The sequence below is a fragment of the Gymnoscopelus microlampas genome, assembly GCF_963454915.1.
Source record: "Gymnoscopelus microlampas genome assembly, chromosome: 15".
Lineage (NCBI taxonomy): Eukaryota > Metazoa > Chordata > Actinopteri > Myctophiformes > Myctophidae > Gymnoscopelus > Gymnoscopelus microlampas.
In genome coordinates, this window is record NC_139952.1 from 17,121,300 (window position 1) to 17,136,115 (window position 14,816).

The following is a 14,816-nucleotide window of genomic DNA, read 5'->3' on the forward strand; positions in this document are numbered from 1 at the left end:
AAAACGTTCAAATGGATTGATAAATACGCTCGATCTAAGACTAAGAGATTAAATTATTAAATGAAATATGTTCCCATATAGCCTATAAAGAAATCCTATGCATATGAAATCTCTCTCTTCATTTTGAAAGCTCACCCCTTATAAAACAGAGTTAACAGACCCCCTAGAAAGGCTATAGACCTATAGATCACCCTGTTGACTATGATCTCTCTACTAAAGGACGTGAAATAAATACCAGGGGTGCAAACCCTTCACATCATGAAGCCTTGTGACTCCATGTTTGCACCGTGTGCAGCCACAGTCACAAGGCCTCAGGCCGCTTGCAGCAGCACCTTCTATTCGGAGGGTGATTTATTATGAAAAGATCAGATCCATTATCCTACAAGGTCAAGGCAATGGGGATAGGAAGCAGTGTTGGAAAAAGTATTCTTTTTTTTTTTTAAGTAAAAGTATCAATACTGCAATGGAGAAATAATCCACAAGTAAAAGTCCGGTATTAAAATGTTACTTAAGTACAAAAGTAGAAAGTACTTGTCATGCAGAAGGTCCCATTTCACAAGTTTTCAAATGTATGAAATGTATTACAAATATTTTGAAAATAGCAGATCTACTGCATCTACAAGCTCACCGCATTGTGAGCTTGTAGATTGGCTATTTTCAATGGGCTGAAGTGGTTAATGTATTTTTTGTAATAATAATCAAAATCTACTAGTAAGTGACTAGTAACTACAGTTTTTAATGAATATAATGAAATAATTGTAGTGGAGTAAAAGATTATAATAAAGTTTGCTCAACAAATACACTATTCTATTTAAACCCACTGACACTATTCCAACATTTGCCACACGGTGGCGACAATTCAGACATAATTCAGTTTGGGGGCAGGATTCCATAGTCAAATTAGAGTTCTTCATGGAGTCAGAAAAATGGACAACAATGATAATATGCTTTGTTGATGATCTCTGGCCTCAAGAGGGCACATCCTCAGCTCAGAACACTGTGGCAGCTGCACCAATAAAGACTTGTTGAGCTGTGTTCTAAATCAGTGCTTTTCAACCTTTTTCGTGTCAAGGACCACCAAATTGACACATGTTAGCCCAGGGACCCCCATTTGAAAAGATGTGCCAGGGACTCAACCATTTTATGTGGTTCATGTGTGCAAATGGAACCAAATGGACCCGGTAGGGTCCATTTGGTTCCATTTGTACACTCTCAGAGTTACAGACACATAAGGGTCAATTTGGTTTCTAACTATTAATTTGGCTGGGGACCCCCTGGAACCCCCTGGACCCCCCTCAAGGACCACTGGTGGTCCCCGGACCACTGGTTGAAAACCACTGTTCTAAATGATGTAGGCCTATATAGTTCACAACTGTATAATTTCTCTCTGTCGTTTTTTTAACCAGGAGATACTTCCCCACAAACTTCTATCAGACAACAATGACAGCGCCTGCGGCCAGAGCAGGCCATCCTATACCCGAGAGTATAACTCACAATGGTGGTGAGTCAGAGCTTTTAATGAATGTCAAGGAAGCATGATAATCATATGATAATCATATGAAGACATTGAGCAGAACTAGCCACATAAGATCATCATAGTCCAGCACTGTGTGTGTGTTGCTATCAGATGTACTGCAGGACCTTTGTCCCATGAATGTGGGCAGACAGCTATACATGGAATACAGTTACAGAGGTCAAATTAGTCTAATCCAGGGGTCTTCAACAGGGGGTCCGGGACCCCTAGGGGGTCCTCAGAGTTACTACAGGGGGTCCGCCAAATCTTTGTGTGATATGTTTTTTTTTTTACCTGAACCACTTGAACCCTAACATCCCTTTTCTGAGGAGAACTTTAGCCAAAAATAGCAGATATGAAAGCTCACAACGCCTTGCAGCGAGAGGCGTTGTGAGCTTGTAGATCTGCTATTTTTGGCAAAGAGGTATAGGTGTAGAGGGAAAAAAGAGCAGACCAAGTAAACAAAAAAAGTTGAATCTGAAACACAATTTTATACAATATAGAGGGGGTCCCTGCTTCATCTCTCTCTCAGCGAGGGGGTCCTTGGCCTGAAAACGTTGAAGACCCCTGGTCTAATCACTGTCTGGAATCACTAGAATTACACCCTCGTCTCCTGAATGTATTGAGCCATTACACAGTTGTAATGGCTATACATGTTTGCCTTACTTCAGAAACAACTATCTACCAAATATAGATAAATTCAGCTTAAACTGTTCTCATTTCCTTCACGTGTGTAGCAACATCAAGAACGTATGTCAGATTTTATAACTTTTTACATACAGAGTATATCACGGGAGTCTCTAAAACAGCCTTTCAGTCTAAAAGTGGAACGAATTGGACTCTAAAAATAGCCTCCCGTGCGTCAGCGTTAAGGCTCTATTTTAGTCCTATATTGTTGATAGACTTTAGAATCTGGGTCTGTGCGTGGTTGGCCAAGTGTTAACATTTCTAAATGGCTCAGGCCTATTGCAAGGGTTGCTAGGTGCTGCTGAAAGAAAAGGCAATAGTCGCCCATTGGTGTTCACTCAGTTTGTTAGACCCAGACACAGGGGACGGATCCTGTTATTGGAGTAACAACTTACCTCAGTTGCAGTGTGTGTGTGTGTGTGTGTGTGTGTGTGTGTGTGTGTGTGTGTGTGTGTGTGTGTGTGTGTGTGTGTGTGTGTGTGTGTGTGTGTGTGTGTGTGTGTGTGTGTGTGTGTGTGGGGGGTGCTGGGGGGGGGTCCTCATAAATTCTGATAGTCCACAGCAGAGCATCCAGGGAACTCAAGACAGAAGGGACTGGAGAGAGAGAGAGAGAGAGAGGGTCGAGAGAGCATTCCTCAGACAACGCTGTGATCTTAGCACAGCCGAGACGATCAGCGTATAGTAGAATGGTACAGACAGACAGTCACATCATTTAAACAACAAAAACCCGTTACTGATCCGTTTGATTAACAGAACAAGCTTGAGCCCGTATAGTGTGCCATGATGGAAGTGGTCCTCACCAGGCTGCGAGACTTCTCCTGTAAGACCAGCACCTTCCAGAACTGCATGTCGGCCGGGCAGAGCGTGTGCAGGGTCCGGGACCCTCGGACGCAAGGCGGCTGCTTCAGGGACGGGGTCCCAGCAGACGGCCACGCAGCCGTCGCCGCGGTGAGCAGCCCCTGCAAACTGGACATTGGGAGTGCACTGGCATGGCTACGTGAGGAACTGGTAAGACTGGGGCCAAACGCTCACAACGCTCTCACTCAGGAATTCAGTTGTTTTTGTTTATGTTTTTAAGACATTTTTGAGTGCCTATAAAACTGTAAAGTGCACATGATTTACAAAACATGTATTGAAAATTCACTTGAAACTAAAGAATAAGGAAGCTATTTTAGAACAATGTTATTCAATTTAAGCGCAGGAATAGCTTTTGACTATAATTGAGTGATGGCAGGAAATATAGACCTACACTGAAATTGGCAGTAATAATAATCCAGTAATTATCACATTAAGGTATGGTATTACATGTTTTTCATAGCCAAACAAGCCAATACACCCAAGCTGTGAAACCTCCTGTGTGGTCCTGTGGCGACAGTAGGGTTCCAGTGAATACAGATGCATTTTTATTGGCCATAATTAAGGCCTATAGGTCAAGACATTTGTCATCCTAACAAAATGACCTGCAAGCTCATTCAGAATGTTATTGTGTGGGAGGCCCCTGTTATTGTCTAAGATGTGTGCAGGTCATGTTATCACACTGTCACTGTCTAAATCATTCTCCCCAGTTAAATAGGTGTGTGTGTGTGTGTGTGTGTGTGTGTGTGTGTGTGTGTGTGTGTGTGTGTGTGTGTGTGTGTGTGTGTGTGTGTGTGTGTGTGTGTGTGTGTGTGTGTGTGTGTGTGTGTGTGTGTGTGTGTGTGTGTGTGTGTGTGTGCGTGCGTGCGTGTGCGTGTGTGTGTGTGTGTGTGTGCGCGCGTGCACGTGTGTGATAGATAGATAGTGTACTATAAAGTCAGAAAGACAGGTGCTCACGTGTGCATGTGGGCTTGTGAGATGTGTGTGTGCGCACGCAAATGTGAGTACTAGAGAGAGAGAGAGAGAGAGAGAGCGTGCAGTTGTATAGGCCCATTGTCATTGATTGATATATGTATGTCTTGGCATTTACAGCAGCTTGTCATGGTTACCAAGTGTCCAGCACACAGAAAGCAACAACCCAGGCTTTAGAACACAAGGTGTTCAAACGAGCCTGTAGACATGAAGGCCTTCATACTACATGATTGAGATCCGTCTGTGGTCTATGTCCGTTGGTCAATCATGAAAAGTTGTTTTTGTGCTAATCTCCTCTCATCTAATTGTTAGACATCCATCCACTAACAGAATATGGGATGAATAAAACATATGGTGCAACGCCATTCTCACAAATTGACAATTCATAAATGTTGCACCATTGTCTGATGGACTTTAGTTATTAGACAGCAAGCAAGCCATTGCACAAGATCAGTCACATATCCTGTGATAGCTTATCTATCGGCCCAATGTAGCAGGCCTCAGGACAGTTTATATCCACAGACCATACGCAGTGGTGGAAAAAGTACTCAAATTCTTTACTTAAGTAAAAGTACCATTACTGCAATATAAAAATACTCCGATATAAGTAAAAATCCAAAATTAAAAATTTACTTGAGTAAAAGTACAAAAGTATTGGCATCAAAATGTACTTAAAGTACCAAAAGTAAAAGTACTAAAATATTTGAAAATAGCAGATCTACAAGCTCACAACGCAACGCGTTGTGAGCTTGTAGATCTGCTATTTTCATTATATCATAGTTTATATCTGAAAAGTAACAAGTAACTAAAGTTTTCAAATAATTGTAGTGGAGTAAAAGTACAATATTTGCCTCTGAGATGTAGTGGAGTAGAAGTAAAAGTATTGGAAATTGGAAATACTCAAGTAAAGTACAAATACCTCAAAATTGTACTTAAGTAAATGTACTTAGTTACTTTCCACCACTGCGACCCCTGAACTCAAAACAGTGAAGTTGAAAATAATATGGACTGTGACTGTAACTTGGCTTATACTGTATATAAACTTTAAGCTCAGGGTCCATGTAGCATTGTACTGTATTCAGTGTTCAATATTATACTGCTCTGTTCACTTTATCGCCATAATATATGCGACAGCTGTAGCTTAGTGGGTAGAGGCCGTTGGTAATCTTAATCATACGTTGAAGTGTCCCTGAGCAAGATGCTTAACACTAACTGCTCCTCCAGTGCACTCATCATGTCCATCTGAACAGTCATCAGCTGGGTGAAGCTGAAACTGAATTTCCCCCGCTGGATTAATAAGGTCCCGAGACTCCCGATAAATAAATACATAAATACATACACTAAATATATATACACTATAAAGTATTTATGTACAGGATCACAATCTACAATTATGCGGATGTAATTTTATTTTCACCTTAATTGTATTAGATTCTATTTTGGAACATAATCAGATTTCTCAGTATTTTGCAGCTGAGGAGGATCTAAGAATATCACTGCTTGCAATGTTGCCACAGCTGTATCGTGGTGCATGTTACAATACAAACTTTGAAACTTAAACCTTGATTTAGATTAGAAAGAAAATGTGTGTTTTCTTTTCTTTTTTACAAACCATACACCCACCCAAGATGTTTTTTTGGAATAATGCTTTAGTGCGTACACATCTGCTGCCCTATTTCAGACACAACAAATGATCAACCAAGAAGTGAAAGTAGAACTGATGTTATAGAGACAAACTACAAAAGACAACCACTGTTTAAAAAAAAACATTCTTCCACTTCACTGTGACCAACAATCGAATGCACTTTGCTCCCTTAAGAGAGTTTCGGTTACTTAAGCCGAAATGGCCCCTCTGCTCATGTGCCTGTGGCATCAAATAGGCACAAAAGAGGTAGTCTACATTAGTTATGATCATCCCTTATGATCAACGGCCAAGGCCCAGTATTCACTGGCTCCTCATAAAGGAGTAGGCAAGAAGCTCTGAGGGGCCAGTAAATGTGTTTTGGTGTTCTGTGATCCACAAGGCCCCGTGATTCATACCACTATAGGTAAGATTCAGTCCTGAAATAGTCAAAGCAAATGGCATTTCCCAAGTGTGTGTGTGTGTGTGTGTGTGTGTGTGTGTGTGTGTGTGTGTGTGTGTGTGTGTGTGTGTGTGGTAAATAAAATGGTAAATGGTGCATTTATATAGCGCTTCTATCCGAAGCGCTTTACATTGATCGTGCCATTAACCCATTCACACACACATTCATACACCGATGGCGGAGGAAACCATGCAAGGCACCAACCTGCTCATCGGGAGCAATTAGGGGTTCAGCGTCTTGCTCAAGGACACTTCGACACTAACTCTAGGGGAGCGCCCCAGCCCGGGATCGAACTGGGAACCTTGCGGTTTTCCAGCTCACTCTACCCGGCCACTCTACCCCTGAGCCACTGCCGCCGCCGTGTGTGTGTGTGTGTGTGTGCGCGTGCGCGTGTGCGTGTGTGTGCAGGGGGTGGGACCCCAGGAAGCCTTTAGGCTCAACGTTTTTCAAAGGAAAGTTCATGTTTCTTCTCTCATTCCCCCTGTGCTAACAAAGACGACGAAACCCAGCATCTTTCAGCCTGAGCCCAGTCCCAGCCTGGTGCAGTAATTATCAAAGAAAAGAAATGCAGATTGGCCATGATGTGTTTTTGTTTCGGACATACCTCACTCCTTTGGACAAATTTGGACTCCACATTTGATGGAATGCCAAATGTTCTGTTTGCACAATGCATGCAATTAGACAGCCGCTCTCGTGAAAGAGACAAGAAAGGGAAAGACGAGAAAAATGCATTTGCATCTGAAAGAGGACGGTGCTCAAATGGAACGGCTGGAACAGCACACAATATTTCACACTGAGGGCATGAACCTGACCAGCTTGAAAGAGCCTCTTTGGAAAAGGACATGCTTTAGCTTTCTTCTCACTGACAGCTTTTGTCATATAAACAGACATTTTCATCAATAAATACATAATTCAATAATTGATTGATGATTTGACTGTTTAGGTCGTCAACCTCAGGGACATCATTTTGTTAGATGCAGTGTAAAGCGATCTACCGACCTGCTTCGCCACAGCCATCGTTGTCTGAAAAAATGTAAAAGTTGAAACAAAAGTACAAATACTCTTCCTACGCACCTCCCTCCCTCCCTGCCTGTCTGTCTGTCCATCTGTCTGTCTCCATTGAACTACAGCACATAAATGAATGACATAAATGAATGTGCCTACTGCCTATACTGTATGTGTGCAGATGGAGATGCGGTCCCAGGACCAAGCTTTGATCCGACAGTTGATGGACCTTCACACCGGCATCCAGGAGCTCAAGCAGGAGCTGTCCGATGAGGAAGAGGAGTCCGAAGAGGAGTCGGAGGAGGAGGAGGAGGAGGAGCAGGTTGGCGAAGATGACGGGAGCTACTGGGACTCTGCGAGTGAGCGGGGAAGCGGTAGTGTCTACTCCAGCTCAGGTGAAGCGGGGTCCTCCATTTCCTGTGTGAGGATGACGCCACCCTCTGCGTCTGGGTCTTGGCCCAAGAGGATGTTCAACAGGAGAAGTTCCGTGCCTTGAGCACTCAAAACCTAAACCCCCCCCAAATCTCTACCTGACTTTCCCTATCGTCTGTGATTCTTATCGAAGGCCATAGATAAGCACCTAATATGTTTCCTGTCAAATTTAATAGGAGGGGATGGGAAGAGTTGATGAGAAATTCACCATGCAAAAAAATGCTAAATTAACAATAAGGATTTTGCTGTACATTACCCTTGTGTGTGATCATACTTCCCCACATCCCAGTTACATCCACTCTAATGTTGCAGTTACTAGCTGTACTGCGACTGTATTTCCCATTTACATCATCAAACACACAAAAACTTGGCGTTCTAATGCCTTAACTGTATCATTTGTCATCGCTTGTGTATTCATACAAATGTCACATGATGATTTCAGACAAAGCCATATGGCTGCTATAAATTAAAACATGTTTTGATGTGTGAAGCTAAGATATGTGACTGTGGACAGCAAATGTCCTACATTATTCAGACCTGAGGACATTGTTGCCTTGTATCTATTAGAACTAGGATTTGAATGATGTCTGTGGTAGTGTGTGTGTGTGTGTGTGTGTGTGTGTGTGTGTGTGTGTGTGTGTGTGTGTGTGTGTGTGTGTGTGTGTGTGTGTGTGTGTGTGTGTGTGTGTGTGTGTGTGTGTGTGTGTGTGTGCGCACCAAACCAACCCACACATGTCAACACTGGAAGCATATTTATAACACACATACATTGTGTGATCAGTTTATCTCTTGATACTGAACTCATACCCAGGCCAGGACTCTATATCTGATAAAAGGTCATTGACATTTTCCTGACTGACTGCAACTGTTCATTTACGTGAATTAGATTCAATGGTCCGGCTGGACATTCTAAAGTTCACCACAAACCCATTATGCAGATAGTTGTTGTGGAGTAGCCCTGGCTGAGGACCCGAAGCCAATTTCACTGATTGACTGGTGATTGCGATTTATGTCACTATGTAAATTAGTGTTTTATTAAAAAAACTGAATTATGCGAGATCACTGTAAAATAAAATACCTGTTAACTGAATAAGCTACAACTCTTTCTGTGTGTGTGTGTGTGTGTGTGTGTGTGTGTGTGTGTGTGTGTGTGTGTGTGTGTGTGTGTGTGTGTGTGTGTGTGTGTGTGTGTGTGTGTGAGAGAGAGAGAGAGAGAGAGAGAGAGAGACATGGATGTATCTATTAACCATCCTTCATCGTCCTGCTACATTAGAGACAGGTACTGTCTTGAGCTACAGTATGCCAGCACAATAAAGACATTAAGACGATCATAATTGTGCACATTTAATTTTTGTTACAAATCATAAAACATTCATGGCATTACATAATGTTTTGTAAACACAACAGGAATCACTGCCACAAAAAGAACACTACAATTCAGACTACAATCTGAATTTCTTATTTCCCATTTACATTCACTATGTTTGTTTCTCTATCCAGTACAGAAACAGAACCTGCTAAATACATTACACCTCATCATAAGTGCCAGTCACTTGAATATAACTAGGGCTGTGTATAAAAAAACACACACAAAAAAAACAATGCCCACACCAACCTTTAACATCAATGTTGATTTTAAGGCATCACAATTTTTGGAAAAACTTTTTTTTAAAGGGGGAAAAAGGGGGGCATTTCATTGAAATCAATGCAAAGATTCTGTTTTGAAAAAGAAAGGGCAGAATATAATTCAAGTCTGCAATGAAATGTGACTGACAGTAATTGAAGGAAAGGCTTCACAAAATGGTAAAGTTACGGAGTCTGTATTGAATCTTAAGAATCGGAAACCAATACTGAAAAGTATTTGCATACTAGATGCAACAGAGAAACGCAGAAAATGTCATTATTGCAAAGTGATTTCTTTCATAATGTCATCCTCACAAGACAGGTGGGTATTACATTTGACTACATTCAGGTGGTTAAAAAAACGGCACCAGCAGCTTCAGCGACAAATACAGTGAATTAATTCCATCCGACAACAGGTTCTGTTGCACACATCACTCCTTGAAATAATAAACAATGAAAACCATTGCTTTGGTTTTTCATCAGCTCTGTGCTATGAAAGAAAGATTCTTCCTGCTCACTTTCTTTCTCTTGCCACTCCATCTCAAGGCTTCCCCAGAGCAAGAACTCTGCTGGGTAAGGTCACTGCTAATCTCTCAAGACAGACTTTCTTTTTTCTTTTATTTAAAACCGAATGGGTTCCCAGATTGGGTCACTGCTGCTCATCTCCTTCTGCTTCCAGAGCTCCGTAACTCTCCCTTCTCAGTCTCTGGATCTCAGTGTTGAGCCCCAGTAATGTCTGAGCCAGCTGACGGTCCTGCGAGCGCATCTCCAGCTGCAAGGAAATGATGAGGGTAGAAAATCAGACCGACCATCCTGAGCTTCAAGTATTACATACACTTGCTCACTGAAGCACAATGCCACATCTAACCTGAGTAACAAAACCTGCATAAACCAAAAAAAAATCACAGTTTTTGAGCTCTAAAATAAATGGTTTTGAGCAACAGTTCTCATTAAAAAATAAATAAAGAAACTATAAAAGCAAATGATTAACAACCAACAATTAATAGTTTTCCAGTAAACAAAGAACTCACCAGTTCAGTTCTAAGCCAGGTTATTGCTCCATCTATCTTTGCTCTGCGCAGTTCCTCGTTGGCTTGGTAACTCCTGCCAATGCTGACTGGTTGGACAGTGGAGCCAGAGTCTTGGGCTTCTCGGGGCTCCCCTGTTGTCCTGAAGGCATGAATCAGTTTGTTTTTGATGTTCTCCAGGACCATAGTGGACAAAGTGTCCTCGCTGTGACTGTCCCGGTTCATGCTGTCTTTCAAGGGAAGTGTGTGTGTGTGTGTGTGTGTGTGTGTGTGTGTGTGTGTGTGTGTGTGTGTGTGTGTGTGTGTGTGTGTGTGTGTGTGTGTGTGTGTGTGTGAGAGCAGGTGTGTGTGTGTGTAGCCTTGAATCCTTCCCTGCTTTGTAGAGAGAGAACACCCTTTTCGCGGCAGGCAGAACTGTACACTTCTTTGGAGTAAACTTTAAGGGTCTCCTCTTCTGTTCCACTACACTGGATCAACGGTTCCCCCCAGTGTCCTTCCACTCTTCCCCTCTCCGTGCTTGTTGTCCTCCCTGCGCGTGAATAGGACTCCTCCTCAGATTCGCAGCAGAAGTTTCTGTGCCTCTGTTCAGCAGCTTCACTCATCCCATTGCCTGCCTGGTGTGGAACCCGGCCTGTTTTGTCATCGTTACTATGGAGAAGCAGCCCTCTGCCTGCAGACCCCTCCCCTCAGTAACCCCAATGAGAATGGTGGAAGATCTCAGACAAAGACCATTGTTGCCCCCGAAAAGAACTGAAGACCCCCCCCCCCCCCCCCCCCCGCCCCCCACATCCCCACCCACCCCACAACCACCACACCCCCCTCCCCTTTTTTTCTTTCTCTCTCTCTCACTCTCAGTCTATCCCGCCCCCATACAATTCTAGTGTGAGAAACGTGGTGTGAGTGAGCTCTCAGTTGGAAAGAGTGGCAGAGTAAAAACCCGTGCGCAGGCCTGCATGCAGCCGTGTGTGTGTGTGTGTGTGTGTGTGTGTGTGCGTGTGCGTGTGCGTGTGCGTGTGCGTGTGCGTGTGCGTGTGCGTGTGCGTGTGCGTGTGCGTGTGAGTGTGCGTGTGCGCATGTATTATGCACTTCCATCCAAGCCCCGGCCGACTTTTCAGCACCTCTCCCTAAATAAGACCTGCTTGTCAGCTTTGGGAGACAGACAGGTTGGGTGCGGAGAGAGACACACAGCCTCAGTGTTAGCCGATTCACTGGCATAAAGGCCATCCAACAGTGAAATATAACCAGGCCTATTGTGTCCGAGTTAAGTCCATTCCCCATGGGGCTTCTGGGATGTTTTTTTGGCGGCATTTATGTCGTTTTTCTTTTTTCCCCTGACTTCTGTACACAGATAAGACAGGGGTCTAGTGTACTCTCCTCCCTGACATATGGGACTGGCAGTGGGAATTGTGCTAGGCACATTTAGAGGGGCATCAGACAGTGAATGCTTTCAAGCCCGCAGCATTTTCCCAAGGTAATTATTTACTTAGTGGAGGTATTTTGTCTTATTTTCGTTTACACGCCACCCAAAACACAGACTTGAAAAACACTGGCGTACATACGTTGCAGCGCGTTGTGACGCATTGTGAGGCATTATGAGGCTTGTATATCAGCTATTTTTCCGGAACGTTTGCATATTTTTTGCCAAATGTTCACCTATTTTGGCAGAACGTTCACCTATCATGACACGCCCAGAATCAGGGCGCTATAGGGTTCACTAAGTGGTGAAAGGGTTTAATTATGTGCTTCTGTCATAGTGTGACCACAGCAAGATGGATGAGCGTGTTATGGACAAACAGAAGTGCACTAGTGTCCAAGGCAAGCTACGACTCCATTTGTGCAGTGGTCTCTGGAGCGTGAGAAGAGCTTGGAGGGATTGGGCCATTCAGTCTTGAAGGTCAAGGAAGCAGGGCTAACACATGACAACAATGACACGCATCAAATGACCCACAAAGTCTGATGAGGCTCAGTCCAGATTTAGTGTGATGGACAGAGTGGTGGTGGATTTCCTCGCGTGACTAAAATGTGCGGCAATTAAGTGGTATGTGTGTTTTTGTGCATGAGGGAGTGACAGACCGACTTACCCTGCTCTCTTTGATCTAGAGACCAGTGGTTTTCAACCTTTTTCATGCCAAGGACCCCTAAAGTGATATACATTTGGCCGCGGACCCCCATTTGAAAATGTTTTGTGCCAGGGACCCCCAGAAGCAAAGATATCAGTTAATTCTTGCTTTAAACAATATAATTATTCAAAGATATGCACACTTTTTCAAGGTTTTTCAAAAATAGCAGATCTACAAGCTCATAGACGCTATTAACACATTTTTGCTGGGGACCCCACTGGTGGTCCCCGGACCACTGGTTGAAAACCACTGATCTAGACAACATAACATTTTCATATGAGTAATGGTATGCTAGTTTCTTCTTTCTATTCTAAATTCACACCGCAGCTAGTTGTAAGAGTTGGAATGGATGAGTCATGACATCCTGAAATGGTTAGGTAGCATAGAGATACATTTAAATTCCAAGAAAAGAGTAGGCTTAAATGGAGTTTAGGCAGTTTAACTATGCACCGCTGTGCAGCGGAATGCCACTGGTATTACTGATAGTGGTGAGAAGCCTTGGGTGACATATTGATTTATAAAATGGTCAAATGTGAAAGCCTGTGACAATATAAATATATTCTGCCCAAATTCTACCGTGGTGGAAAGCCTGGTGATGCGAGGTTACCCAAATACTCCCAGGCCTGGGCCTTGACAGTGAATCTAAACAAGACATTGGTTCAGTTGTAGAAGGCTCCAACATACCCATGTTGTTTGTCTTATTTTAGTTGTCTTTTACAATGGGAGTTGTATGAATGTATTTATTGATTGATTGAGTTGAGCAAATCCATTCACCGCATCCAATGGAAAACACCAAATAATACATTGGTTCTGGGACTCCAGTCTGTTCACAAACATAAGCAAAACTATCAAACGGAAACCACACTATAGACTAAACCAAATGATAAGAAAACGAAAAGAAAACTTATCTGACACATTGCAAAGAATCATGCCAAAAAAAAAAGAAAAAAGAAACATAGCTTACGTGAAAGCTATTTGGCCCTCAACAGAGAACACACCGTGGCAGAACACCTGAGCACTGTGACTGATCCAAAATTAAGCAAATCCTTGACTATGCAAAGACCCAGTAATCACAGCCTCCTCGCCATCGAGAGAGGCCGCAACAGGTGGACCTGCTGGTAGGCCTGTCACAATTATTACATAATCGCCTAATCGCAATTACGTTATATAATCGCAATTCTTTTTGCATAATCGTCATAATCGTCATAATCAATTCCATGTTAAAAAATGTCATATATTTTCCAAAAATGTCAAAAATAGTGGAAATAGCAGATCTACAAGCTCAAAGAGCTTATAGATCGGCTATTTCCACTATTAATGTTTATTTTTAAGTATAAAGTAATTAAATATATGTTATTTGTCATATCTCCCCTGTGCAACTTTTGTGGCTAAAAGCCAAACAGAAATGTCATATTTATTCATAATGTTCCATTAATTTTCAACGACAGAAACACAATTAAATCGTTAATCGCAATTATTTTGAGTGACAATTTATCGTCAACTTAAATTTGTAATCGTGACAGCCCTATCTGCTGGCTCCCGAGAAGAGACAGACTGTGCACTAGTTGTACACAAAAATGAGGTGGAAACTGACCTGCCCTTTCTAACAACCTGTGCCAAGACATCAGAGACCTGCCCACTTCCAGCAGATTACAACCCCCCCAAATGACTTTGAAAACATGACTAAAACATTTCCATATCTGCGCTGGGTGAAGAGCAGCCATGTGCAAACACAGCAACAAGAAGCTGAAAATTATGTTCAAGGAAAGGAATACAACCGCCGTAAAAAGACTGTCAATCGTCTGTGTATTCCTACATTGACAGATACGTACTTTTAAATGATCTTTTCTCATCTGTGTCTAAATAATAATATATTAGCATTGTATCTGTTTGCAGTAGGCCTAATCTATAAATGTTCATACTTTTTTTGTTCTTTATTTAATTTCACACTTACTTTGGCAATGTGAACAAATCAAATGTATGTTTCCCATGCCAATAAAGCCCCTTTAAATTGGAGAGAGAGAGAGAGAGAGAGAGAGAGAGAGAGAGAGAGAGAGAGAGAGAGAGAGAGAGAGAGAGAGAGAGAGAGAGAGAGAGAGAGAGAGAGAGTATTGTGTTCACATCTGCCACCTAGTGTCCCATGTAAACACACGCACATGGCTCGGGTATCAACAACATTGCAGCTCAGAGACGGAGCAGAGTAAAATGTAGTGCAAGAATCTCCACCAGGACCAAGCAACGAGTATTGCCAGGGTACGGGACTTTGTCTGAATGGTGCATAATCATGGTGTTATTTTTGATATGTCACTAAATCTCTAATCATTCAGAACACCCTGGCAGTTTACTAAGCTTCCACAAGTACATTTACTTATGCACAGTGCTTTTCTAACATTGTATTGAGTGTTTCCATTTCTTGATACTTTATACTTCTACTCCACCATATCTCAGAGGTAAATATTGTACTTTTACTCCACTGCAATTATTTAACAGCTTTAGT

The 14,816-nt window shown here is 42.5% G+C and overlaps 2 protein-coding genes across 2 annotated transcripts in view; one reads left to right on the forward strand and one right to left on the reverse strand.

Annotated features, from left to right (window-relative positions):
* Positions 1–3,181: 3,181 nt before the first annotated feature.
* The window catches only part of LOC311062317 (double-strand-break repair protein rad21 homolog A-like), a 37,554-nt gene continuing 25,919 nt past the window's right edge, over positions 3,182–14,816 (forward strand). The window contains exon 1 of the mRNA XM_084081249.1: positions 3,182–3,208. The gene's annotated coding sequence lies outside the window, so the exon portion shown is untranslated. The remainder of the gene's footprint in view (positions 3,209–14,816) is intronic.
* aard (alanine and arginine rich domain containing protein) lies at positions 9,821–10,424 on the reverse strand (the record flags this gene model as incomplete). The annotated part of the gene is made up of 2 exons (XM_084079750.1): positions 9,821–9,943; positions 10,203–10,424. 2 exons carry the CDS (start codon positions 10,422–10,424, stop codon positions 9,821–9,823), a joined length of 345 nt encoding a protein of 114 aa, XP_083935876.1.